The 27,156-nt window shown below is 42.2% G+C and overlaps 1 protein-coding gene and 1 non-coding gene across 2 annotated transcripts in view; both read left to right on the top strand.

The window, feature by feature from the left end:
• EBF2 (EBF transcription factor 2) overlaps positions 1–15,492 on the top strand; it is a 220,662-nt gene extending 205,170 nt beyond the window's left edge. Inside the window, exons 15-16 of the mRNA XM_043453353.1 lie at positions 5,231–5,398; positions 12,537–15,492. Of these exons, the coding sequence (XP_043309288.1) occupies positions 5,231–5,398; positions 12,537–12,568 (200 nt within the window). The 3' untranslated portion in view covers positions 12,569–15,492. The remainder of the gene's footprint in view (positions 1–5,230; positions 5,399–12,536) is intronic.
• A 6,601-nt stretch (positions 15,493–22,093) lies between these two features.
• TRNAC-GCA lies at positions 22,094–22,165 on the top strand. Its single transcript has one exon. It is a non-coding gene; the product is annotated as a tRNA-Cys (tRNA).
• Positions 22,166–27,156: the final 4,991 nt, after the last annotated feature.

Raw genomic sequence — 27,156 nt, 5'->3', positions numbered from 1 at the left:
ACCACTTCTTCCAAAGTTGAATACTTACCAAGCAGTGCCAAGTTTGAAACAGGATCTATACAGACAGAATCCAACCTGTCCGCAGGGATTCTTCTTTTTTTAATTTATTTATTTTTAATTGGAGGATAGTTGCTGTACAGTACCGTGTTGGATTCTGCCATACCTCAACATGAATCAGCCATAAGTATGTACATGTCCCCTCCCTCTTGAACCTCATTCCCAAGTCCCACCCCATCCCACCCCTCTAGGTCATCACAGGGACTCTTACTTCACTTACATACACAGTCTTGGACTATGCCCCAGACCTCAGGGTTTTCATATTTTCGAAAAATAAATATCAAGACATTTTTTCTATTGTAGGGTATTAAATGAATATGTAGAACATTTAGAACACAGGTGATGATAGTTTTTATTTTATTATTATTTAAAAATATGTATTCATCTATTTTTGCTGCATTGGTCTGTGTTGCTGCTTGGGCTTTCTCTAGTTGTGATGAGCAGGGGCTTCTCATTGCGGTGACTTCTCTCGCTGTGGACCACGGGCTCTATAGAGTGCAGGCTTTGGTAATGGTGGCCCACGGGGCTTAGCTGCTCCAAGGCCTGTGGGATCATAGCTCCTGGATCGGGGATCCAACCTGTGTTCCAAGCATTGGCTAGTGCATTCTTAACCACTTGACCACCAGGAAAGTCCTGACAATAGCTCTTAAAAGAAAGTATTACTCCTGCCATTAAAACAAAACAAACAAACGAACAACAAAAACACCTTGTTAATACTTTGGTGTGTTTCCTATTGTCTTTTTCTTCAGAAAGGGGGAAAAATCATATGACAAGGAGCTGAACATGACTTGGCAACTGAACAAAATGACAGTTGTAACCTCATTATAGACATTTTGGAAAGCATTTCTATATAAAAAGAAAACAAAAATGACATACTTTATTTCTTTGCGGAGGTAACCAGTGGTAACTTTTAAAGTAAGCCTTGCAGTCATGGATAGATTTATTTTGAAAATTACAGCGTCTGCTCTGATGCACAGCTAATGGGCTTCTGCCATAAGATCAATGAAAAAGAGAGTAGAAGAAAAATGACAAAATTCTCCAAGTCACAGATATGAAGCTAGGCTCCATAAAATTCAGCAGTGATATAGACCTGTGTTCTAAGAATGGAAAACAGATATTAGGAGTGACGTTTACATTGCAAAGTTAACTACAATCAACAAGGTTTTCCCAGGAATTTGAAAATTTATTGGTGCTTTGCTTTTTTTGTAGCAGAAAGGTTAACAGGTAACCTTGTTTACAGGCAGTTAAGCCTTAGATTGAAGAGAAATGTTAATGTCAGGAAGGCTATTATGTCTCTTGCTAAGGATTGTATTATTTTTTCCCAAAGAAATAAGAGATTTTTCCATTTGTTTCTTTTAACAGCTTTTACTTTTTTCTGCTACATCAAAAGTAATACACATTCATTATAGAAAATTTTGAAAATATGGAAGAGTAAAAGGAAGAAATTCAAGAATTTTCACAATCCTGTCTGGTAGATGATGTCGTTAAAAATTTGGATGTGGGAATTCCCTGGCAGTCCAGTGGTTAGGACTCCGATCTCTCACTGTGGAGGGCCCAGGTTCAGTCCTTGATCATGGAGCTAAGATCCAACAAGCCACATAGTACAGCCAAAAAAAAAAAAAACAAAAACAAACAGGGATGCCCATCACATCCTATTACACTTTTGCTTTGTATGTTTTTTCAAAAAGTGAAAGTGGGTTCATTGTCTATATTATTATGTATTCTGCTTTACTCATCTGAGGATGCATATCTTTCCATGCCATTAAATATTCTTCTCTAATCTTAGTTTTAACATTTGCATAATGTTCCATTTTATGGATTTAATATAGTTTATCCTATTGCTAGTCATTTCACTTATTTCCCAGTTTTTCATGATTATAAAAATGTCCTTGGAATTTTTTTTTTTTGCACATTTATGATTACCTCCTTGGAATTAATTTCTGGAAATTAAATTACTGGGTTAAAAGACATGGACGTTTTCAAATACTTTGATACATATTACCAAAGTTCCTCCAGAGAGGTTAGCACTCCCCTTAGAAAAGGAGAGTATCTGTTTCCCTGCCCTCTTAATTTTTTCTTAATCTTTATCAATCTGGCAAGTGGAAAATAACATCTCATTACTGTTTTAATTTGCATCTGATTACTAATTGGTCTGACCATCTATAGGTCTATAAAGGCCTTTTGGTTTTTTTCATTTTTCCTTCTGTGACATTTCTTTTCATGTCCTTTGCCTATTTTCCTATTGGGACATTTTCTGATTAGTTTATAAAAACCTATTAGCTACTGAGGATCTGAATATATCTAAATAAATTATGAAAAATATTTTTCCTAATTTGTCATTTGCCTTTTCTGTATGTGTTATAGAAATTTTTGGTTATATGACAAATCTATCTTATGATGTTCTGTTTAGGCTTTGGGGTGGTGAAAAGGATGAGTTAAATTATATAACTTCCTCATTTTTCTACTAGCTCCTTTATAATTTTGTTTTTAAAAATAACCCTTTAATCTATTTAGATTTATTTTTGTGTTTAATATGAGGAAGCACTCTAAATTTTGTCTCCAAATGGTTAGTGTATTGTTACTATGTGTTTATTTCCCCATTAATTTGAAATGTCCCCTTTATTAAGTTTTAATTCTCCTATATATCCAGGTCTATTTCTGGACTCTATTTTCTCCAAGGATTTGTCTGCCTATTTCTATGCTGGTCTAACACTGATTTCACTGGTGTAGATCTATAATAAGTTTTAATGTCTGTTAAGATATTAAGACTTCTTTAAAAAAATTTTAATGAAACTCCTGGCTCTTACAGCATTTTTTAAAATAAACATAGAAATTATGTTTGCTAACATATGCATATTAAAATTCCTTTTAGGATTTTTATTATAAAAGTATTACATTTTAAATTTTTATATAATCTGACATTTTGCGAACATTTTGTTTAAAATATTTTAAATGGGCACTTTACAGCTCTGTGTTTATTCAACTCTGCAGCAATTTTGTGTCACTTGGTGAAGTCTGAGATGACTCCTTTCCCACTGAGAGGTGGCCACGCTAGTAAGCATACTTTAGGATCTGTTACTAGAAATGACTCGTATGCTGAATATAAGTGGAATTAAGTATATGTGTGCATGTGTGTGTGTGCGCGCCTAATTCACTTTATAAAACCCCTCCCCTCTCATGCTCTATGAGGGGAGATTCTGCTGTTGCAGACCCAGAAGCCAAGGCACCACTTTGGGACCCACATGGATCATATGGTATGTCAGAGACTGGATGGTGGTCAGAATCAGGGGTTTCCACATACCAGCTTTCCTTTGGCCTCTAATTCTGTGCCTCACAGAAAGAGGAGAGGCCCAGCCACTCACCCTGTGCACGCACACACATTTCACTGATGCTAAAACCAAGGCTAGAGAGGAGACTGACTTGGACCGTGAATAAAATCCATTCTCCAGGCTTAAGCCTCTATCCTCTCCCATGTGCATGCGTGCTAAGTTGCTTCAGTCATAGCTGACTCTTTGCCACCCCGTGGACTGCGACCTCACTAGCCTCCTCTGTCCATGGGATTCTGTAGCCAAGAATACTGGAGTGAGTTGCCATGCCCTCCTCCAGGGGATCTTCCTGACCCAGGGATCAAACCCCTGTCTCTTATGTCTAATGCATCGGCAGGCAGATTCTTTACCACTGCTGCTACAAATACCACCAATTTTTTTCTTTTGAAGACTGGGATGTATTCCAGTGCTTCCTTTTGCATTGCCCTGTAAATCAGGACCACTTCAGGATGAGCAGTTTTTAGATAAAGATTTTTTTTTTTAAGTCTTTGGTTTGTAGATTGGCTGTAAAAGACATTGCATGGGAGGCATGCCGCATTATTGCTTTATATATGCAATTGTGTGAGCACAGTTGAATGTCTATGTTTATAGGGAGAGGGGAAAAATGAGGATGGAGTCTTGCAAAGGCCATCTGAACACCGGCCCTCCAAAATACACGTTATACTTGAAACATTAACTCACATTCATGTCCTCAATTTCAGATTTACTTGTGGACTGTCTGGACTACTGATGATATGAAGTAGAAGTCAGCACTCTTAGCATTTATTGTGGCCTTTGCCATTAGGTTCCAGTAATTCTTAAGTCATATGACTTGGGACAGTTCAGAATTCTGGACATTATGCTAGAATGAGCCCCTGAAACTTGACCATATACTGTAAAATGCTATCTCTAACAATTTTACGTGTGTGAACTCAAGTTTACCTCTTTTTCGAGCAAATTGAACCTGGAAGAAAATTATCTTCTTGTATGATGTAAGTTGGTGGAGTATCTGACATTAAGAGGTGGGGCACTTTGTTCTGTAAGTTGCCTTTATTTTTCTTGGAAATCACAACAGTTAAATTTTGGCTTCCTTGAAGTCATTTTAATGTTAATACTGGTGTGTTTTTTTTCTACACATTACATCAGAGGAGGCTGACTTGCAGCTTTATTTCCCAGGAGCTCTGAAAGTAGAGGGAGAAGGGAGGTAATCTCTTCACTGTTAATAAACTTTTACATTTAATGAGGAAGTGGCCCATAGAGATGGCATGCTCCGAGAAGATGCCTACCCTACAGAGCAAATCTCTGGCGCCCTGAGAACTGCCAGGGAGACACATGGCTCCCAGACAGGATTACATTTTAGGATTTAAAAAAAAAAAAAGAAGTTTCTGTTTTTTAGTAGACTTGATCATTTTTCAGAGGTTGGTCTTAGCCTTCTCGTGTTGAGCTTCTATCGGGTTAGCCAAAAAGTTTGTTTGGGTTTTTCTACAATACCTTTCAGAGAAATCTGAACAAACATTTTGGCCAACCAAGTACTTGTGGATTAAGACCTATCACAATATGACCTCCTACTGATGCCTTCCTGACTCTTCCAGGCAGAAAAGCACCCTGCCCGGATGTATCTCCTTAGCATCATGGTCGCTCCTCCAATAGGATGATGACCCTACTCACTGTTTCATTTGGCTCTTCCTCCCAAGGGACAGGGCAGGGTCGTTGTCACATTCAACTTCTTCTCAAATCCCTGGAATCTGGAACAATGCCTGGAACAAACGCTTAGTTTGCAGTCAGTATGTACTGGTTGTATGTACTGAAGAAAGAACGTAACTCCAGATCTTTCTCTTTCTAAAGAAGGACTGTCCTTTGCTTTCCAGTCATGTCATCAAGTCCCACTGTTGGATCTTCCAGCACATCCTCCATCCTCCCGTTTTCCTCTTCAGTTTTTCCTGCTGTCAAACAGAAGAGTGCCTTTGCCCCTGTCATCAGGCCCCAAGGCTCCCCTTCGCCTGCCTGCTCCAGTGGCAATGGAAATGGATTCAGAGGTAAGCAAGCTGTAGCATCTTGGGAGTCAGCACGGTCCATGGGCCACAGAGTCCACGAAGTGGGAGCAAGCAGCCCTGCATCCTTCTGTATCTCTGGCCATTTCCCTACAAGGAGATGCTCTGGTGTTCTCCGTGTGGGACCAGCATGGCTTGTAGAACTGGGCTAGTTCTCTATCCTAGGGCAAGATGGGGGAATAATAGAGGAGTCAGACGACTCTGCAGGGACACAGAATTAACTATGGTAGGGTGGTGGCTCAGATGATAAAGAATCCACCTGCAATGTGGGAGACCTGGGTTCAATCCCTGGGTTGGGAAGATCCCCTGGAGGAGGGCATGGCAACCCACTCCAGTATTCTTGCCTGGAGAATCCCCAGGGACAGAGAAGCTTCGAGTGCCTACAGTCCACAGGGTTGCAAAGAGTCAGACACGACTGAGAAACTAAGAACAGAGTGTCCGGACTCTCCAGATGTTGCTTTTTTTTTTTTATAAAGTTCTTCTGGGTCTTCATTGCTGTGGAAACTTTTCTCTAATTGCAGCAAGTGAGGGCTGCTCTCTAGTTGTGGTGTGAGGGCTTTCCTTGTTGCTGAGCACAAGCTCTAGAGTGTCGGGCCTCAGTGGTTGCGGCTCCCAGCTTCTGGAGCACAGGCCCAGTAGTTGGGGTGCATGGGCGTAGTTCCTCCACAGTACATGGGATCTTCCTGGATCAGGGATCAAACCTGTGTCTGCTGCACTGGCAGGCGAATTCTTCACCACTGAGCTGCCAGGGAAGCCCTCCAGACCTTGCTTTTCATAAGACCATGTCACTATTTCCCTTAAGGTACCTGCCCACTACAGCAGGTGCCACGTGAATCGGCTTGCCACCCACACTGTGTTCCCAGTCACGTGGCACCAATCGACAAGATCCATCAGAAGCAACCAGCGAGTTCTGAGAATTCTGGTTTCATGCTGGTGAAATTGATAGCAGGTGCCCGATCAGGGGTGGGGTAGAGAAGAAAGGAAAAAAGATATACTGTGTCTCAGAACAAGTATTAATATCACCCATCAGACCTGTTCTTCAGTGATGTCCTAAAATACAACATGACATGATGTAGCACGCATGTGATGAGCACATGAGAATCTAATCACCTCCTTGTGAATGGGAGCAGCTGATGGTGCGAGAGCAAATTGGAAACTGCTGAGCACTGGAGGAGCCTGACGTCCCACATTATTTTTAGGCTGCTCCTTGCATCTTGACACGCAAACATTCACGACAGGCGGTGTTGGATAAAACCAAAGAGGGCAGAGGTTTGGGTAACCCCTCGTGGATCAAAGCCTCTGAGGTCAGCACAGCCTCGATGGACTGTGTTGACCTTGGAACGGCATCTGCCTGGTGGCTTTCTGATTGCACGGGGGACCCCAGGCCTTGTGAGGGGGATGCTTGTGAGGGTGTCTTCGCTAGGTGGGGCCAAGCATGGCTCCGGGAGGTATGGCATGTTCCTGCCACATTTCTACCATGAGAGTGATGGTGCCGTCTCGAAGTCAAGTGATTTGACAGACGAACTGTGAAATAAGATTTGAAAACCCAGCCCTCAGAAGAGCCCCTGAAAATTCTTTTGCTTCTAATGAGACAAAGCAGCTGGGTCTACATGCCACCCAGCATGGGAATAGTTGGAAACATCTGTATATTTGAAGGGAAAATATATATATATATATATTTATTTTTGCTTTTCATCCAGATGTCAGATTCAGTGAGAAGCAGGCTGAGCCTGAGGCTGAGCATCTCCACTGCCCTGTCTCTCATCAAAGGCCAGTGCTTTCTAGCCTAGCATGAGGGGACATGCCCAGAACCTTCCCCATGATGGCCTTACCTCCAGACTGGAATAGGAGGACAGTTGCTGGATTTTTAAAAATTTCTTTATTTCTTAGAAAGATGGTAACGACAACCCTATATGCAAAACAGAAAAAGAGACACAGAAGTACAGAACAGACTTTTGAACTCTGTGGGAGAAGGTGAGGGTGGGATGTTGCGAAAGAACAGCAGGTATATTATCTATGGTGAAACAGATCACCAGCCCAGGTGGGATGCATGAGACAAGTGCTCGGGCCTGGTGCACTGGGAAGACCCAGAGGAATCGAGTGGAGAGGGAGGTGGGAGGGGGGATCGGGATGGGGAATACGTGTAAATCTATGGCTGATTCATATCAATGTATGACAAAGCCCACTGAAAAAATAAATAAATAAAGGGGGAAAAATTTCTTTATTTCTAATTGAAGGATAATTGCTTTACAATATTATGTTGGTTTCTGCCATACGTGAACATGAGTCAGCCATGGCTGATGTGTCCCCTGCCACCCACCCCTCTAAGTTGTCGCAGCTCCAGTTTGAGTTCCCTGAGTCACAGAGCAAGTTCCCACCGGCTATCTATCTTATATACGGTCGTATATATATTTCCATATTTTGTATTGGAGTATGGGGATGACTCAGTGGTAAAGAATCTGCCTGCCAATGCAAGAGATGTGGGTCCAATCCCTGGGTCAAGAAGATCCCTTGAAGTGGGGCATGGCAACCCACTCCAGTATTCTTGCCTGGGAGATCACATGGACAGAGAAGCCTGGCGGACTACAGTCCATGGGGTCGCAGAGTCAGACGGGACTTAGCAACTAAAGAACAACATAGCTGATTAACAGTTAGTTTTAGGTTAACAGCTAAGGAGCTCAGCATACATATACATGTATCCATTCTCCCCCAAACTCCCCTCCCAGCCAGGCTGCCAGTGACATTGAGCAGAGTTCCCTGAGCTCTATAGCAGGTCCCTGTTGGTTATCCATTGTAAGTATAACAATTGCTGAATTTTTGCCACATCTTCCCCTTCCCCACCACCTCTTCAGCAGTGATGTCTCCCCTTTCCAAGTCTTATGGTTTTAGTCATGTCCCTTAAGTCTGGTGGGGGCCACACAGGTCTCATCAGGGAAGTGCAGAGTGAGAGGCCCAAGAAGGGCTAAGGGTGAGTGCCAGTGTCAGAGGAGGAAAGGGAGGGTACGGCTTTTCCCTCCCTCCAGGCAACTCTTGCCAATATTTTCAGCTTCACTTGGAGGCAGAAAAGCATAACTTGATTGCCACCTGCCAGCCCTCTCTCACGCAGGGACTGAGTTGGGGGGGCAGAGCTAGTCGACTCAGATTTTTTGGGTCTGTGGTATCCAGGGTGACCCACCTTGGGGTCCTACCTGGCTCTTGGCCCTCAGAGAGGCCAGGACAAATTTTTCACTGGCTGCCATGGCCTGGAATCCCCACTGTGCTGCATGCCCAAGGCCCTCTGTGGTCCACTGGTCAGAATGGAGTTGTATGACCCTATGGACCATAGCCCGCCAGGCATCTCTGTCCATGGGGTTCTCCAGGCAAGGAAAGTGGAGTGGGTTGCCCTTCCCTCCTCCAGGTTGGAGTCTTACAACTCCCTCCAAATTCCCCTGGTGATTTGAACCTTAAGAAGGAGGAGGAGGGTGGGGAAGGGCTGGAGAAGGAAAAGGTGGAAGAGAAGGAGAAGAGAACAAAAAGGACACTTAAGTTAGGAATTGGAGACTAAAAAACTTAGAAAGAACTATGAAAATATAAAGTTGTGTATGGAGAAATAAGAGAGAATTCTTCGGAGAACCTCAAAGACTACCCACAGTGGGAAGAATGCTGGAACAGTGGAGCGTGACATTAACCAGAGTTCCCTGTGCTAGCTACACAGTATGTCCTTGTATATGAACTTGACTTCATCAGATGTTGCCAGAATTGGAGCTCAGCCTCCCACGTGCTGGGGCATCCGTACTAGGCACTGTCATCAAGAACCTTGGGTTCCTAGACTGTTAAACAGAGAACTGATTGCTCTCTCTCAAAGCTGTTGAGAAGTTACGTGTGTGAAGAACTAGGAAAAGCGAAGGACGTGCCTGGCAGAGAGAGGCTGGGGCTGACAAAGGATGCCTTTCAGAAGCCTCAGTCCTGTTCTTCCTCATTTGGACCAAGTGACCAGCAGTTCAAGGTCCAGCAACACCAAGTGTCCGGTTGGTGCAGAGACAGAGCCAAGCTGACCTTGAACGTGCTGCCTGCAGCCGCTGAATGAAGGGGCCTGGGGTGGCAGCGGCTGAACGGCAGGATGCTCCGTCTCTTTAGGGACAGACAGTGGGAGAGTGAAAAGGTGGTCTGAGGTGGAGCCTGAAAATCACAGGCTGAGAGGGAGGTTCTTCTCTTCTCCTGCTGTAAGGTGAGGTGGTCTCAGTTGCCCGCAGGAAGATTGCACAGCCAACACTCTCCAAGATTCATGGACCATGTCTGGACCCCACGTGTAAGATGCTGGACCGAGCACTTGACACAAATTATCTTGTTCCAGCATCCTGTGAGCCAAAGGCAAAGGTCATACAATTATCACCATGTCTAGTTAAGGAGCTCACCCAGGACCACACAGCCAGTGACTGAAGAACTCAGACATTTTGACCCCAGAGCCTGAGTTCTGGCAGCCCTTAGTCTCTCCGGGGACAGAAATATTATCGTAGTTCCTCTCTTCAGCATTCATCCATACCTGAACTGAAGAGTAACTGTTACATTCCCATAAAATGTCAAAGGTAAAAAGAGATTGGACAATGTGGTTACGCATTCTCCCAATTAACTTTTGCTTTCTGTCTGTTGGTGACAGTTTCTTTTTTAAAAAAACTTTTTATTTTGCATTGGGGTGTAGCCGATTAACAATGTTGTGATAGTTTCAAGCAAACATCAAAGGGCCTCAGCCATAATATACAGGTGTCCATTTCCCCCCAAACTCCCCTCCCATCCAGGCTGCCCCATAACATTGAGCAGAGTTCCCTGTGCTGTACGGGAGGCCCTTATTGGTTATCCACTTTAAATACAGCAGAGTGATGGGCATGTACACACTGGCAATGGTTTCTACAAGCAAGAAGTCAGGGTCACCATGGAGCAGAGTCTCGCCCACCCAAGTGCCCAACATGACACCAGGAAGAAGCAAACTCCGTGAAATACGTTGTTCTCCAGACATGCAGTGGATCTTGTTCTCGGAGAGGCTCTTCCCTTTTAATAAGCTCTTTAGATAACTCTCTTGAGGATGCAGGAAAAGGAAGGGGCTGATGAGGCTGAAGTGTAATAGACAAGTTAAAGTTGAAAACGTGAGCCCCAGACCTGCTGCCGGGGAGCTCAACGTGCCCTATTCATTTCCCCCACCTTCCACCTCATTTATCAGGCATTCGCAGTTGATGAGTATAGATTGTCAAGATAATATCATGCACTATGTGCCAGATTCATTTTCCAGCTCCCTCCAGGAGAAAAAAAAAATAGAATAATTAAAAAAAACAAAACCCTCCTACACTCTGGGATAATTACCAGAGTTCCTATATCTCCAAATCATCGGGGAGTGTCCAGAATTGAACTGCCTTTATTGAAAAGTTACATCGATTCAATATATAGTAATACAGGCAAAAATAATTAAGGCTTTGCTAGCTGTGTAAGACCTTAATCCGGATCTCACAAACATTCAATAAAGGCTGTATGAGCAGGGAAATAGACGGCTGACAATCTTGCCTGAGAAGACGAGCTGGCATAGAGAGAAGGGGTAGAGAGAGAGGGAGGGGGAGCGAGGAGGGGAGGGGCAGGAAAGAAGGAGGAAGGAAGGAAGTGGGTGGAGAGAGATATTGGAAGAAGCAGGAAGAATTTTGGCCATTTGCTTATAAGCCTAGTGAACAACATTCAGCCAAACACTTCAGTGAATTTTGATAAGCCCTCTAGATGAGGCTTTGACAATAAAACTCAAAGGATCAAATTCTAGATATGGTGTGACGTTTGGACACAAGGAAACTACTCTGCCAGGTTCCAAGAATGTGCAAGTTCTGTGGGTTCATCCCCTGAAAGCCAAGGCCAGAGGGGTGCATTTTCGTGTGTGATTTTTCTACATTGTGCGGACGCTGCTTTATTTCTCATATCAAGGGGACACCTTGAACCTGATACCACCCAGATAGGCATTTTCCACTTGCCCAGATGGATACGGCACTAGGGGCTAGGATGGATGGATGGATGGACTAGAGCACTGGACACTGCACTTGGATTGGGGGTGAAGAGTAGAGATTGGGGTGACTCCTAAATTAGGGCTAAATGAAGCCTTCTGTTCCAGTGAATCAGCATTCCTTAGTGAATGGGCATCACAGATAGTGAAAGTCAAAGTCGCTCAGTTGTGTCTGACTCTTTGCGACCCCATGGACTATACAGTCCATGGAATTCTCCAGGCCAGAATACTGGAGTGGGTAGCCTTTCCCTTCTCCAGCGGATCTTCCTGACCCAGGAGTAGAACCGGGGTCTCCTGCATTGCAGGCAGATTCTGTACCAACTGAGCTATGAGGGAAGCCCAGATAGTGGTGCACCCCAAAGGAAGATGAACCAGTTAGAAACCTCATCAAATTTCAGCTAGAATGGATAGAAACCCAGGATGGGTAGAGAGTTTGATTTGTTATAAATGATGCCTTGTAAGTAACTCAATAGGCTTGGCACCTGGAATTTATTTTCCTCTTCCAGCTAGGTGATTTGAAACTGTATGATCTAAAAGTTATTTTAGTCTAATAATGAAAACTATCTTACACATATACCCATATTACAATTTAGTACATGTTTACATGTCAATTATACAACCCATTAATATAAAACAACATGATTCTTGGCCTCTGAAGCAAAATTTCAGCAAGCTTTGTGTTACATTCAGGGATTCAGTAAGGCAGCAAGCTTTGTGTTACGTTTGGTGATTAAGGCTTCAGTGCCTGTCATTGCCTGTCTGCTAGACCAGTGTGGTGCTCAGGCACTTCAGTCGTGTCCCTGACTCTTTGTGACCTCTTGGACCACAGCGCTCCAGGCAAGAATACTGGAATGGGTTACCATTTCCTCCTCCAGAGGCTCTTCTTGACCCAGGGATCAAACTGAGTCTCTTGCATCTCCTGCATTGGCAGGCAGGTTCTTTACACTGCACCACCTGGGACCTGAGGACAGTGGGTTCCCATATCAGCTGAAGGTACCATCACCCTGGATTGTTCCAAACTGTCCATCCCATCCCCTAGCCCTCTCTCTGGGCTCTAGACATTAATGTAAGGAGTCTGTAAGTCTCACGCTTGTGTTCACTCTTTCCTTGCAGCCATGACTGGACTTGTCGTGCCCCCAATGTAAAGAAGAGGAAGAACTGCTTTCTTGTAGCACAAAACTACTTACTCTGATGGACCAATAACAAAGTACTAGGAGCTCTCTGGGGAGAGTTGTGCCCCCAAGTGAACATGATGGACTGATCTGGCTTTGCAAGGAGCCACCTCTTAACCTGGTCTCCTGTTTCTCATGTAGCTCTGATGGTAGCTACACAAACTGACCCTCTTGGGAACAAGGACAAAAGATGTCATTGACGTAGTCAGTGCTAAGAGCAGAAATGCAATTCTTTGTTACGAACATTATGAGAACCACCTTCCTATGTTTGTAAAATATTTAAGAAAAAAAAATTGGCAAACGATTCATGCTTAATATTTTGGATACTATTTGTTTTTCTTTGTAGGAAAAAAAAAAGTTGAAAGTTTCTATTTTCTATGAAGCCTTTCAGATACCAATTTAGTTTATGCAGAAAAAAAAATTGAACAAAACAGGGTACCAGCATGAAAGACTTTGTTAAAACGAAACCTGAATCGAATGATGAAATGTGGTTGTATGTGTGTTTGCTTATAGTTTAATCTCCTTAAAAAACAAACAAAAAAAAAACAAAAAAAGGGAAAAATTTTAAAATGTTTTACAATTATTTAAATAAATAAATGTGTAACTTATTGTAAGTAGAGGTAGAAATTCAGACCTTTTTGGAAGAGAGAGGAATTTCTCTTCCTGATGTAAAATGGAAGTGATGCAAACAGGTAGTAATAAGTTTAAAAGGTGTGTGATTATTACTGCAGTTACTTACTAGACTCTTATCCCCTGTCCCGCATCCCACTCTTTTTCCATCATTTTATTGACCCACGCAGGCAAGAATATGTACCTTATGTAGAACAACCCGGTGCAGAGACAAAGATGCAAGTCCTTGCACGTACACAAATACTCAAACCCATCCATCCATTCCCAGCTCTGTCCGCTTTCTAATAGCCTACATGTCCCTTTTGGTATTCACTCTTTGTGAATATATAATTTTTAAGAATTCACATTAGCTCCCACATTCTCCCCTGAGAAGTGCAGAGAAGTCCCCTGTCTCAGTGCATCCTTGGCTTTGCAACCCTCAGGAAAAGGCAGGGATCACCTTAAAGACAGCCAAAGTCACGTGACTTCCCCAACCAACTGGCCCCTGTGGAATCTTCCTGTTAAGAGCCCCACATTCCCTCCTCTTTGGTGATCTGCTTCAGCATACAGATGTAAGCCCCATAGTACTTCAGAAGCAGGTTTGAAGAAGGTGACTCTGTCTCTCAGACTCCTCCTTATCAATATTAGGATGTCCACATCTTTCCTTATCTCTGCAGATTTCCCCTTTCATGGCATTAAACTCACCTGAAAAAAAAAACTATGTATCCTGCTTGACACAGTTTCCAGGCAAGAATGTGATAGGATGAGGAAGAGGCAGGTTATAAGCCCTAACTCTCTCCTCTGATATTTGAAGAAATGGAAACCTAGATTCTTAGCAGAGTCAGAGGGTAGCGGCACCCGTGTTCCAAATAGCGTATTTCCCTAGACCTGTGACAGGCCCTCATAAGTTCTGGGACTAGCTCTTAGCGGGAGAAATCTTGAAGGAGCTGCTAACATGGGGCTAAGTCTTAAAAGTCTCTGTGGTCTTGGAGATATATCCAGACTTCTCTCAATGGCCAATAAGGATGTCATTGTTTTCCAGGCCAGGGTTCCCCTTGTTGGCTAAGTGACACCACAGTAGAGGTGATACACAGACTTCAGTTTGGGGTATCAGGTTAGGATTCCAATCAGAAATTGATGCAGCTCTCCTGGAGAAACATCTTCAGCGCATCTGAGCCAAGTTTAGATGACCCCATAAATTCTCCCTCCCTTCCATTTGCCCACATCTATTCAACCCTCAATGGTCTTATCTGCCTTTATTCCAGAACTACCCTGTATGACCCAAATATTATTTCTACGCACATGATAATCCAAGTTTGGAAACCTGGCATGCTTGTAATCCTGCTGACTGTCCCTCACAGTCAGGGCCTAAAGCACCAAAAAACAAAAAACACAAGGGAAACACAAGAGAACGTTCCCCAGTGAAAAATCTGATGGAAGAGGAAGGGTGTGGATGACAACCACCACCATCCAGAAGTGAAGGCAGAATGAAAGTAAGCATGTTTAGATCTGGATTCCAGCCAATCCAACATAAGGAAATGTTTTTTTAAGTAGCATTGCTTTTAGAATCTGTGAATTTTGCTCTTGCATGAAGATGAGTGCAGTACTGTCTTCAAAATGATTGTAGAATTTCTCGGTAGCTTTACACCGAAAAATGTGTGTAACTAAATACAAGACATCTTTGACCATTCAGCTAGAACCTCAGCAGTGACAGATCTATTTAAGTGTACAAATGTGTGTAAGGATAATGTTTAGTGTACTAATAAATTAAAAACAAACCTACTCTGTCCTCTTTAGTCATTGCTGTTAAATCATTCTGGTTCCAGGTTATTTTTGTGCCACTTGAAATAAGTATTTCTATAGGTAACTAAAAATTCTATCCTATCTTTGTAAAAGGAGCTGTGTTAAGATTTTTCATTTAAAGGGACACTTTACTGCATTATTTATCTCTCTCTCTCTCTTTTTTTGTTACAGCATCATATTCTCCCCAGTTTTTCTTTGCACATTCCAATATGCATGGTTTAAAAACCATCCCCTTCTCTAACTTTTGTACAGTAAGGTCTCATTTTCAAACTGTATAGTTTCATTTTATCATTTCTGCTTTGTCAGTTATATACAGTATAAAGTTGCTATGCACAGAGCTTTTTGTAAAGACAGCTTTTTTGTTTACTGTTTTTAATGGTCTTACTTATGAAAGAATATCTTGTTTGTAAAATGAATATGTCTACTTCAGTTTTAAACTTTAAATTATCCTAACAAAAAATAAAATTTTTGTACTGTAAAAATAATTTGGAACTTGTCCCTCTCTTTTTTTTAAGTGGGAAAAAATCAAGTTTGGGATTTATTCTTTCTTTGGCGGGGGGGGCGGGGCGCAGAATTTATACTTAAGTTTAGGGATTTTCTTCATGGCTGCTAGTCCCTGAACTCTTGTTGGGAAATTTTACTACAGTTTTTGCTTACTTGGTAAGTGCTCTGTGGTGCTGACTTGGAGGAGAGAATACATATGACTTTAAGTATTTTTCTGTATATATTTATGTATCCATCTAGTCAAATCCCTTCATAAAAACCCAAATGATCCTACTTCCAATGTTGGACTTTGGTTATACAGAATTCTTAGGGTAGGTGAGAAGTCTATTTAGATTTGAAACTGCAAAACTGAACAAATGTTATAGCTGATCCATCAGGTACAGGGTGAAGAACTGGAGGCTGGACAGAGACATGATGTTTAGCTTTAGATCACGGGAAGAGAGCAAGTCTCACGCCTCTAGGAGGAAATAATTCATGGAAAATAGCTTGTCTAAGAAGACAGAAGCACTGATAGAGCCCAGAGAAGACAGTGATCACAGGTGGAGTGGTCAGAGAAGTTTCCGTGGGGGGGGATAGAGCTGGGTGGTCCTTCAAAGGACGGTAGAAATGTTGTGGTAGGGGTTGTCAGTGGGCACCACAGAGGGGAAGGCTGTCATGGACAAAGTTGAGTAAAGGGAAATTGACATAGCACACTTAGGAGAATGGGATTCTGAATGTGGTCTTTCCACTAAACTGTTCACAAGCCTGCTCATAATAAGATGGTTTTCTTTCTTTCTATAAGGATTAGTGATCTGCAAACCATAGAAACTGTGTTCCTTGCATAAGTGAATGAGATGCTATTTTTTTTTGTGGTTGTTTTTTAAAGATTCTTTTCAAATGTAGACCATTTATTAAGGTCTTTAATGAATTTGTTACAATAGTGCTTATGTTTTAGGTTTTGGCTTTTGGCCATGAGGCATGTGGAATCTTAGCTCCCTGACGAGGGATCTAACCTACAACCACTGCATTGGAAGGCAAAGTCTTAACCACTGGACCGCCAGGGAAGTCCCGGATGAGATGCTATTTCTAAGCACTATTCAAAGAAAGCTACTGTGGTTTTGCTTTTCTCCTCGAAGACTAGCTGTCTGCCTAGACTGTGCGTGTGTGTGTGTGTGTGTGTGTGTGTGTGTGTGTGTGTGTATGCTCAGTTGCTCAGTTGTCTCCAGCTCTTTGCTATCCCATGGACTGTAGCCCACCAGGCTCCTTTGTCCATATAATTTCCCAGGAAAGAATACTAAAGCAGGTTGCCATTTCCTTCTCCACGGGATCTTCCCTACCCAGGGATCAAACCTGCATCTCTTATGTCTCCTGCATTGGCAGTCACATTCTTCACCACTGTGCCTCTTTGCCTGGTGCCTTCTCAGCCCTCAGGTCATAGTTTAAGTAGCATCTCCTCAGGGAGGACCATGGATATTTCCCACCTAGTCTCTTTAACTGGACTCTGTGTCCTTGTTGTAATTTGTGGTCATTTGTGGGCCACTTTAGACTGAAGGCTCATAACAGAGCCCATATCTGTCTCAATCCTAGATGTAGAACATCCAGCCATGTCTGAGATGCCCAACAAATACCCAGCACTTGAGATGCCCGATGAATACTTGTTAAATCAGCAAATGAGAGACAGAATTCTGATCCCTAGAGGCAGCCTTGCTTTGGTGTGTGGGGACAGGTAGCTAATGTGTCACAAATGATAGGAAACAGCATCACTTTGAGAATTCACTCCTTAGGGACTGTCAGTCAACTAATCCAAAAAAGTGATGAAATGTGTCTATAATATAAAGTGACTGGCTGTTTAATAAACATAGGAGACTCAAAATGAGAAGGAAGTGAGGAATAAGAGATCCCTTGCTTGTATCCTGTTGAATAAGTCACTTTGCCCCTTGGCCCTGGAACACTGTAGATTCTGTTGATGCTCAGATGTCATTCCAGAACTAGAATCAGGGGCTTTTAGAGGAATGTACATCCCAGTCCTATTCCAGATAGTCCATTTGACTTGTTGACTGACACATGAATCTCAAAGAGCTTATAGGTTCAGCGTGGCTGAGGGCACTGAAAGTGAGACGGTGATAAGATTTGAAACTTAAAGAACCAGGCGGGGATCTGGTTCTAAAAGAACTTCATCACATCAGAGAGTTTAGTCTTCATCCATAGGACCACAAGGTATGTAATGGAAAACTATTAAAAGAACTTGAGTCAAGGAGTTGACATGATCCACTTGATGCTGTAGAAAATCATCATAACTGCAGTACAGATGATGGAGACCAATTAGGCAAGGGATAAAAGACAGCTGACAAGGACCAGGGAGCTGGACCATCACTGTGACTGGTATCCTTTTGGTTGATCAGTGTCCGTGCCATGAGTGAGAGAGTGAAAATCGCTCAGTTTTGTCGGCTCTTTGCGACCCCATGGACTGTACTCCAGGCCAGAATACTAGAGTGGGTAGCCGTTCCCTTCTCCAAGGGATCTTTCCAGCCCAGGGATTGAACACAGGTCTCCCACATTGCAGGCAGATTCTTTACCAGCTGAGCCACCAGGGAAGCCCCTGTAGCTTCTGTCTGTGCCATGCCAATCGATAAATGTTTTAAAATTACTCTTGCAACCTAGGAGAATATGGCAACAATCCAGATGAGAGTGAGTCATACTTGAACTAACGCTTGGCAGTAGAGATGGAAAGTAGAGGAGAGATTTGAAAGAAAGCTTTGCAGTTTGATATGACTTAGTGATTGATTAGATGAGAGAATGAGGGTACTAGGGTGACTAGGATAACTCCCAATTTGCTAGTTAGACTACTGGATTTTGTGATACCATTAGCTGAAGTAGGGAAAAAGAAACATATTGCACAGAATGGAAAGATACGATGATTTTAAGTTTGGGCACGTCCGTTACAGTTTCACCTTTTCTTTCTTGGTTAGGTGAAGATTGCTTACTACAGTTTATTCAGGAAGGACTTGGAAGAATTATACTAATTGGTTTATGCATATCCAAAAAAGAAATGGTTGCTCCGTTTTTATTTGACTGGCTGTTTGTACTTAGTCGCTCAGCTGTGTCCAACTTTTTGTGACCCCATGGACTGCAGAACACCAGGCTTCCCTGTCCATGGGGATTCTCCTGGTAAGAATACTGGGGTGGGTTGCTGTGCCCTCCTCCAGGGAATCTTCCCAACCCAGGTCTCCCACACTGCAGGTGGATTTTTTACCATCTGAGCCAGACTGGCTGTTTAGTTAGGTATAAAAATTTCCTGAGTTAAATTCTCTCTATTTGAGGACTTCAAAGGAGTTTATAAAAAGTATCTTCTCGTGTTGAATGTCTCTGAAGCATGGCTCCTTTTCTCATTCTCTTTTCTTTTTTTTATTGCCCAGGGCAATTCTATGATTTCTTTTCTACGTCAGAACGCTATTGAGAGTCAAAGGGGCACAATAATCATGCCTGGAAAACAGAAGTAGATTGGCACTTGGTCCCTCTACTTATAAATTATTTGGTGTTTTTGCCTGTCTGCCCAAAGGTATCTTTCTTAAAGGTACTGAGGTCCAGTACCTTTACTGGGATATGTCTTGGTATTGATTGTTCTGTGTAATTCATTTTCTCCTGGGATGTAGCATTCCCTCTCAACATGTAGATTCAAGTGTTCTCTTATTTCTGGAAGCTTTCCTTTAATTATAACATTGAATATATTCTCTGTTCCTTCATTAGTGCTATTGTTGCTAGAGACACCAATTATACATATGCTAGACCTCAGTGTCCATCATTCACCTCCATCCCATTCTCTCCAGCCTCTCTTGACACTTAGAGCATATATGTGCTGGCTTTTCTCACTCTTGTCCTCTATATTCCTTCTCATGTGGCCTTAATTTCTCAGATGATTTTATTTTTCTCATATAATTTTCATAAACTGTGCCAGCTTATATCATTGTTTTGTATTGTGTTACTTATTTTTCTTTGAGCAATTGCATCTCTGTTTTGAGCTATTGTTTTATATAGAAATTATTTTATTATTATTATTATGACAAAGAACTTGATCAGAAATACCATCTGTTCCATGAAAATTGATTTTTTTTTTTCAGGTAAGTGTCCTTGCCTATCATTTTTTACTTTTTTCCCCTCCTCGTGGTCTATGTGTATAAATCATATTTAGATACCTCTTTGAGAATATTCATCTTTGATTGAAGTGAGTTTTTCCTGGATCAGCTATTTGCCAGAGGTTTTAGAGCAGGGTGACTAGGACAATGCACTAGGCCAACAGGAATTCTTATTTCAAAAATGTGCCTGTGTTTGTACACAAGAATAGTGGTGGTGGGGGTAGGAAGACGTCTTCTAGGCTTTACTTCTTCTTGTGGGCAACATAAATCAGTGTACAATTGCTTACAGTGTATACTACTCTACCTCACCAACTGGATGCTTCTTTTTTAAAAAATAATTGTATTTGTTTACTTTTAGCTGTGCTGGGTCTTCTGCGTGGGCCTTCTCTAGTCGCCACACACAGGGGCTACTCTTCGTTGTGGTGCATGGGCTTCTCCTTGGGGTGGCTCCTCTTGTTGTGGAGCACAGGCTCTGGGGCACTTGGGCTTCAGTAGTTGCGTCATGTAGGCTTAACAGCTGTGGTCCTGGGCTCTAGGGCACAGGCTCAACAGTTGTGGCACACAGGCTTAGCTCCTCCTCAGCATGTGGGGTCTTCCCAGACCAGTGATAGAACCTGTGTCTCCTGCATTGGCAGGTAGAATCTTTACCACTGAGCCACCAGGGAAGCCCCAACTGGCTGCTTCTGACACATCTGGTTTGTCTGGGTAATTCCCTCATCAGTTGCCTACTGTGCATCCTGTCTTTGTCAAATACAGTCCAGAGGTGTATCTATATTCAGACTCTATGTTTGTTCCAATTGTTTCAACAAGAGACGGTTGGTTTTGACTCTCAGGACAGTGACATTTATCTCATCAGCTTTGTTTGACATTAGCATCTGACGCGTCCTTTCTCAGTCTCTACCCACATTCCTGTTTGACTTTCACTGCCGTTGCCTTCCTTCCTTATCAATTGTGTTTTAAGGTAACCAATTTTCCTAAATTCATCAAAGGTGAAATTCATGCTTCTTGCTCTCATTTCCTTATTTTCTTTTGAGTAGGAATTAATGGAAAAGGTCTTATGATAGCATTTTCATCTGAGATCTTCATATCCTCTGCATTTTGGTAATTCACAAATAAATGGATGGCTACACAGGGCTATGAACTCTTTCATTCTACCACCCTTCTACCTTGGACCTTGTAGATCACCCTTGATAACAAGCTCTTGGGGCACCAGCTCATTGGCTACATTCTTCACATTTCCTGTTCAGTTCAGTTCAGTCACTCAGTCGTGTCCGACTCTTTGCGACCCCTTGAATCGCAGCACACCAGGCCTCCCTGTCCATCACCAACTCATGTCCATCAAGTCGGTGATGCCATCCAACCATCTCATCCTCTGTTGTCCCCTTCTCCTCCTGACCCCAATCCCTCCCAGCATCAGGGTCTTTTCCAATGAGTCAACTCTTCGCATGAAATGGCCAAAGTATTGGAGTTTCAGTTCCAGCATCAGTCCTTCCATTGAACACCCAGAACTGATCTCCTTTAGGATGGACTGGTTGAATCTCCTTGCAGTCCAAGGGACTCTTAAGAGTCTTCTCCAACACCACAGTTCAAAAGCATCAATTTTTCAGCACTCAGCTTTCTTCACAGTCCAACTCTCATATCCATACATGACCACTGGAAAAACCATAGCCTTGACTAGATGGACCTGTGTTGGCAAAGTAATGTCTCTGCTTTTTAATGTTATCTAGGTTGGTCATAACTTTCCTTTCAAGGAGTAAGCGTCTTTTAATTTCATGGCTGCAGTCACCATCTGCAGTGATTTTGGAGCTCAAATAAATAGTCAGCCACTGTTTCCACTGTTTCCCCATCTATTTCCCATGAAGTGATGGGACCGTATGCCATGATCTTAGTTTTCTGAATATTGAGTTTTAAGCCAACTTTTTCACTCTCCTCTTTCACTTTCATCAAGAGGCTTTTTAGTTCCTCTTCACTCTCTACCATAAGGGTGGTGTCATCTGCATATCTGAGGTTATTGATATTTCTCCCGGCAATCTTGATTCCAGACTGTGTTTCATCCAGCCCAGTGCTTCTCACGATGTACTCTGTATATAAGTTAAATAAGCAGGGTGATAATATACAGCCTTGAGGTACTCCTTTTCCCATTTGGAACCACTCTGTTGTTCCATGTTTAGTTCTAACTGGTGCTTCCTGACCTGCATACAGATTTCTCAAGAGGCAGGTCAGGTGGTCTGGTATTCCCATCTCTTTCAGAATTTTCCACAGTTTATTGTGATCCACACAGTCAAAGGCTTTGGCATAGTCAATAAAGCAGAAATAGATGTTTTTCTGGAACTCTCTTGCTTTTTCAATGATCCAGCGGATGTTGGCAATTTGATCTCTGGTTCCTCTGCCTTTTCTAAAACCAGCTTGAACATCTGGAAGTTCACGGTTCACGTATTGCTGAAGGAGAATTTTGAGCATTACTTTGGGCTCCCTGCTGGCTCAGACGGTAAAGTGTCTGCCTGCAATGCAGGAGACCTGGGTTCGATCCCCGGGTTGGGAAGATCCCCTGGAGAAGGAAATGGCAACCCACTCCAGTACTCTTGCCTAGAAAACTCCATAGATGGAGGACCCTGGTGGGCTACAGCCCTTGGGGTCGCAAAGAGTCGGACATGACTGAGCGACTTCACTTACTCACTTACTAGCGTGTGAGATGAGTGCAATTGTGCGATAGTTTGAGCATTTTTTGGCATTGCCTTTCTTTGGGATTGGAATGAAACCTGACCTTTTCCAGTCCTGTGGCCACTGTTGAGTCTTCCAAATTTGCTGGCATATTGAGTGCAGCACTTTCACAGCATCATCTTTCAGGATTTGAAATAGCTCAACTGGAATTCCATCACCTCCACTAGCTTTGTTCATAGTGATGCTTTCTAAGGCCCTCTTGACTTCACATTCCAGGATGTCTGCTCTCGGTGAGTGATCACACCATCGTGATTATCTGGGTCATGAAGATCTTTTTTGTACAGTTTTTTTTCTGTGTATTCTTGCCACCTCTTCTTAATATCTTCTGCTTCGGTTAGGTCCATACAATTTCTGTCCTTTATCGAACACATCTTTGCATGAAATATTCCCTTGGTATCTCTAATTTTCTTGAAGAGATCTCTAGTCTTTCCATTCTGTTGTTTTCCTCTATTTCGTTGATCACTGAGAAAGGCTTTCTTATCTCTCCTTGCTATTCTTTGGAACTCTGCATTCAAATGGGAATATCTTTCCTTTTCTCCTTTGCTTTTCACTTCTCTTCTTTCCACAGCTATTTGTAAGGCCTCCTCAGACAGCCATTTTGCTTTTTTGCATTTCTTTTCCATGGGGATGGTCTTGATCCCTGTCTCCTGTACAATGTCATGAACCTCTGTCCATAGTTCATCAGGCACTCTGTCTATCTGATCTAGTCCTTTAAATCTATTTCTCACTTCCACTATATAATCATAAGGGATTTGATTTAGGTCATACCTGAATGGCCTAGTGGTTTTCCCTACTTTCTTCAATTTAAGTCTGAATTTGGCAATAAAGAGTTCATGATCTGAGCCACAGTCAGATCCTGGTCTTGTTTTTGCTGACTGTATAGAGCTTCTCCATCTTTGGCTGCAAAGAATATAATCAATCTGACTTCAATGTTGACCATCTGGTGATGTCCATGTGTAAAGTCTTCTCTTGTGTTGTTGGAAGAGGTTGTTTGCTATGACCAATGCATTCTCTTGGCAAAACTATTAGCATTTGCCCTGCTTCATTCCATACTCCAAGACCAAATTTGCCTATTACTCCAGGTGTTTCTTGACTTCCTACTTTTGCATTCCAGTTCCCTATAATGAAAAGGACATCTTTTTGGGGTGTTAGTTCTAAAAAGTCTTGTAGGTGTTCACAAAGCTGTTCAACATCAGCTTCTTCAGCATTATTGGTTGGGGCATAGACTTGGATTACCATGACATTGAATGGTTTTGCCTTGGAAATGAAGAGAGATCATTTCATCATTTTTGAGGTTGCATCCAAGTACTGCATTTCGGACTCTTTTGTTGACCATGATGACTACTCCATTTCTTCTGAGGGATTCCTGCCCACAGTAGTAGATATAATGGTCATCTGAGTTAAATTCACCATTCCAGTTCATTTTAGTTTGCTGATTCCTAGAATGTCAACATTCACTCTTGCCATCTCCTGTTTGACCACTTCCAATTTGCCTTGATTCATGGACCTAACATTCCAGGTTACTATGCAATATTGCTTTTTACAGCATCGGACCTTGCTTCTATCACCAATCACATCCACAACTGAGTATTGTTTTTGCTTTGGCACCATCCCTTCTTTTTGGAGTTATTTCTCCACTGATCTCCAGTAGCATCTTGGGCACCTACCGACCTGGGGAGTTCCTCTTAGGAAATGTATCCTATCATTTCACCTTTTCATACTGTTCATGGGGTTCTCAAGGCAAGAATACTGAAGTGGTTTGCATTCCCTTTTCCAGTGGACCACACTCTCCACCATGACCCGTCCATCTTGGGTGGCCCCACACGGCATGGTTTAGTTTCACTGAGTTAGACAAGACTGTGGTCCTGTGATCAGATTGGCTAGTTTTCTGTGATTATGGTTTTCTGTGATTATGCAGGGGCAGGAAGGCTGAGAGGAGCTACTCCACGTTCAAGGTCAGGAGGGGCGGCTGTGAGGAGATACCCCTCATCCAAGGTAAGGAGCAGTAGCTGTGCTTTGCTGGAGCAGCCGTGAAGAGATACCCCACGTCCAAGTTAAGAGAAACCCAAGTAACACGGTAGGTGTTGCAAGAGGGCATCAGAGGGCAGGCACACTGAAACCATAATCACGGAAAACTAGCCGATCTGATCACAGGACCACAGTCTTGTCTAATTTTTCCTGTTAGACTCTGCGAAATACAATAATAAGGTACAGGTAATTCCCCAAACTACTACTGAAAGTGGTTGTCCAGCTGAAATTTGTTACAATGAATAAAACACAAAAAGGCACCTAACTCTTGGAAATATGATAAAATGGCACATAACCTGTCATGCCATCCATGCTTTGGGTTATTCTAAAGCTGATCCCACTTTAAACAGAAAAATTCTATTTTTATAAATTATATGCATAGAAGGTAGTATGATAAAATGGAAATGGCTAGAATTCAGAGATCCTGATTCAAATTCTGCCATCTTCAACTATGTCAACTTGAACAAATCACTACATTAAGACTTATTCTTCTCAAATGCAAACCAAGAACAACTATACACCTTTACGTATATGTGTATACATATATATATATACACACATGGATATCATATGTATATTATACACATACATATATATAGAGAGAGTTGCTTTTGTCCTTGTCTTGCATTTGAGAAGACTAAGACTCAGTGCAGTGATTTATTCAAGATTATATAACTAAGGACATGCACAAGCTATGGATCTATATCAACATGTATATTTACATATGTGTGTGTCATTGTTATTATGATTAAAAGAAAACATATATAAAACATTAAAGGATGTTTAAGCTCCATAAGTGATAATTTTTTGGTTTTGGTCTGTTTATTACTCTATACCCTGCATTTAAAACAGTACTTAGTACTGAGCTAGCAGCACTCAGTAAAAAAATTAACAATTAAATTAATATGTAAAATGTGTACCTGTGAGAGAGGCTCACTGACTTAAAACCACAGTTTCAGCATGGGCTTTACAGACTCAGGTTTGCATCCCAGCTCTCCCACTTGCCTGCACAAGGATAGAATTCACATGGAAACTCAGCACTTCCTGGTTCATCGTCTTTGAAAGAGCAAAACTATGGTACCTGGTCCTGCCTTGGAATCAGTTAACATCTTCCTCTTACCTGGTTCCAGCTGCTTCTCAGCCAGGAGCTAAGAAGGAAGCTAAGGGAAGCAGTCAGAGTACAAGGTTCACTCTGGTCTGTTTTGGAGATAAAAGAGTGAACAGTAATGAGTCCATTATTTGGCCATGGATACCATTTGCACCAACAGTAAAAATTAGGGTAGGACAATCGGCCCGATGCCCAGGAAATAGTTCTCCAGCACTTTGTGTCCCTGGGAGTGGTACACCCAAGAGAAGCCACAGTCCCAGTTCTCTTTAATCAATATTAATCATAAAAAAAGCAAGTCAAGGATGTGTGGCCCAGTCACCAGTCTATGTTTTCTTCCATTAAAAGTTAAGAAGAAGTTTTTATCATAGACCAGAACATCTGGTGTGTCATGAATGTGACTTCTGAGGACAAAGCAAGCATTGTTTTCCATTCCAGATTTTCTCAAGTCCAAGAGTCTGAACCCATGAAATATTGCTTTTAAGACAGGAATGAGACCAGAATGACTTCCAATATCAAATCCGAATAAATATTTACCATTTCTGCACCGAGCAAGAGCAAAAGAGTTGCATAGAGCTCCAAGGGCCTCAAAGACTGTGACTACATAAATCTGGAATATTAAAGTTATCAAAGATTAATAACACTTGGTGTCAGTGATAATAATGATAATGACTAAAACAGTGACCATGCTAAAAGTCCATTCTAGACACTGTGGAGAAACAGAAAGAGTGGGAGTGCTGGAAATGAGCAGACCTGAGTTCAAATTCCATCTCCAGCCCTTACTATAACTGTATAACCATCAGAAAATTATCTTAAGGAGTTTTATCTTCTCCCTCTGTAAAAATAGTGACAAGAAGACTTTTACACCAGATCTTTTCCTGCCAAGGCTGAGGTTTAAATAAAATAATGAATATAGAAGTGTCAGCTCTAAACATTTTTGCTTCTTTCTGCTTGGTGGTGGTAGTCGCTTAGTCTTATGACCCCATGGACTGTAGCTCACCAGGCTCCTCTGTCCATAGAATTTCCCAGGCAAGAATACTGGAGTGGGTTGCCATTTCCAATAAAAATTAACATGTGTTTATCTAGAAACCCACCATCACCCCTTCCCTACAGCTCCTCCCTGGCAGCCCTGAAAGAAAGATTATTAATTAGTCAGTGTTTGTGAAACACTTAGAAGATGAAAATGCTGGGTGTGGTACAGCATCATTTACATCACAATACATGAGTTGGCTGCTCCTTCAAGTGGATCTACTTACAGTGTGAGTCCTAATAGATGTGTTCCTGTCATTTGAAAATCAGCATGAGCATCTTTGGAGAAAGACATGTGTCTGCCTGCCATGTTGCAGTCAGTTTTATGCAGTTGGCAGGCATTTCTGGAGAGCAGTATTACAGACCATCTAATAGCTCACGTGATGAGAAACAAATGGGAAGAGGTCAAAACTTTATTTAACTGAAATATACAAATTACCCTGCATTCCCTTCAGTGACAATTTTTATCAACATGAAGGACATCTGAGCCATTTTGGTTTCACATCGTTTCTTGGCCCTTGCAGATCTAGGAAAATAGGAATAGAAGGGTTAGTTGCTCAGGCATGTCTGACTCTTTGTGACCCCATGGACTGTAGCCTGCCAGGTTCCTCTGTCCATGGGATTTCCCAAACAAGAATACTGGAGTGGGT

This window comes from Cervus canadensis, chromosome 30 (genome assembly GCF_019320065.1).
Source record: "Cervus canadensis isolate Bull #8, Minnesota chromosome 30, ASM1932006v1, whole genome shotgun sequence".
In the NCBI taxonomy this organism is placed as follows: domain Eukaryota; kingdom Metazoa; phylum Chordata; class Mammalia; order Artiodactyla; family Cervidae; genus Cervus; species Cervus canadensis.
Note: the sequence above shows the minus strand (reverse complement) of the source record. Positions and strands in the feature narration are given on the sequence as shown.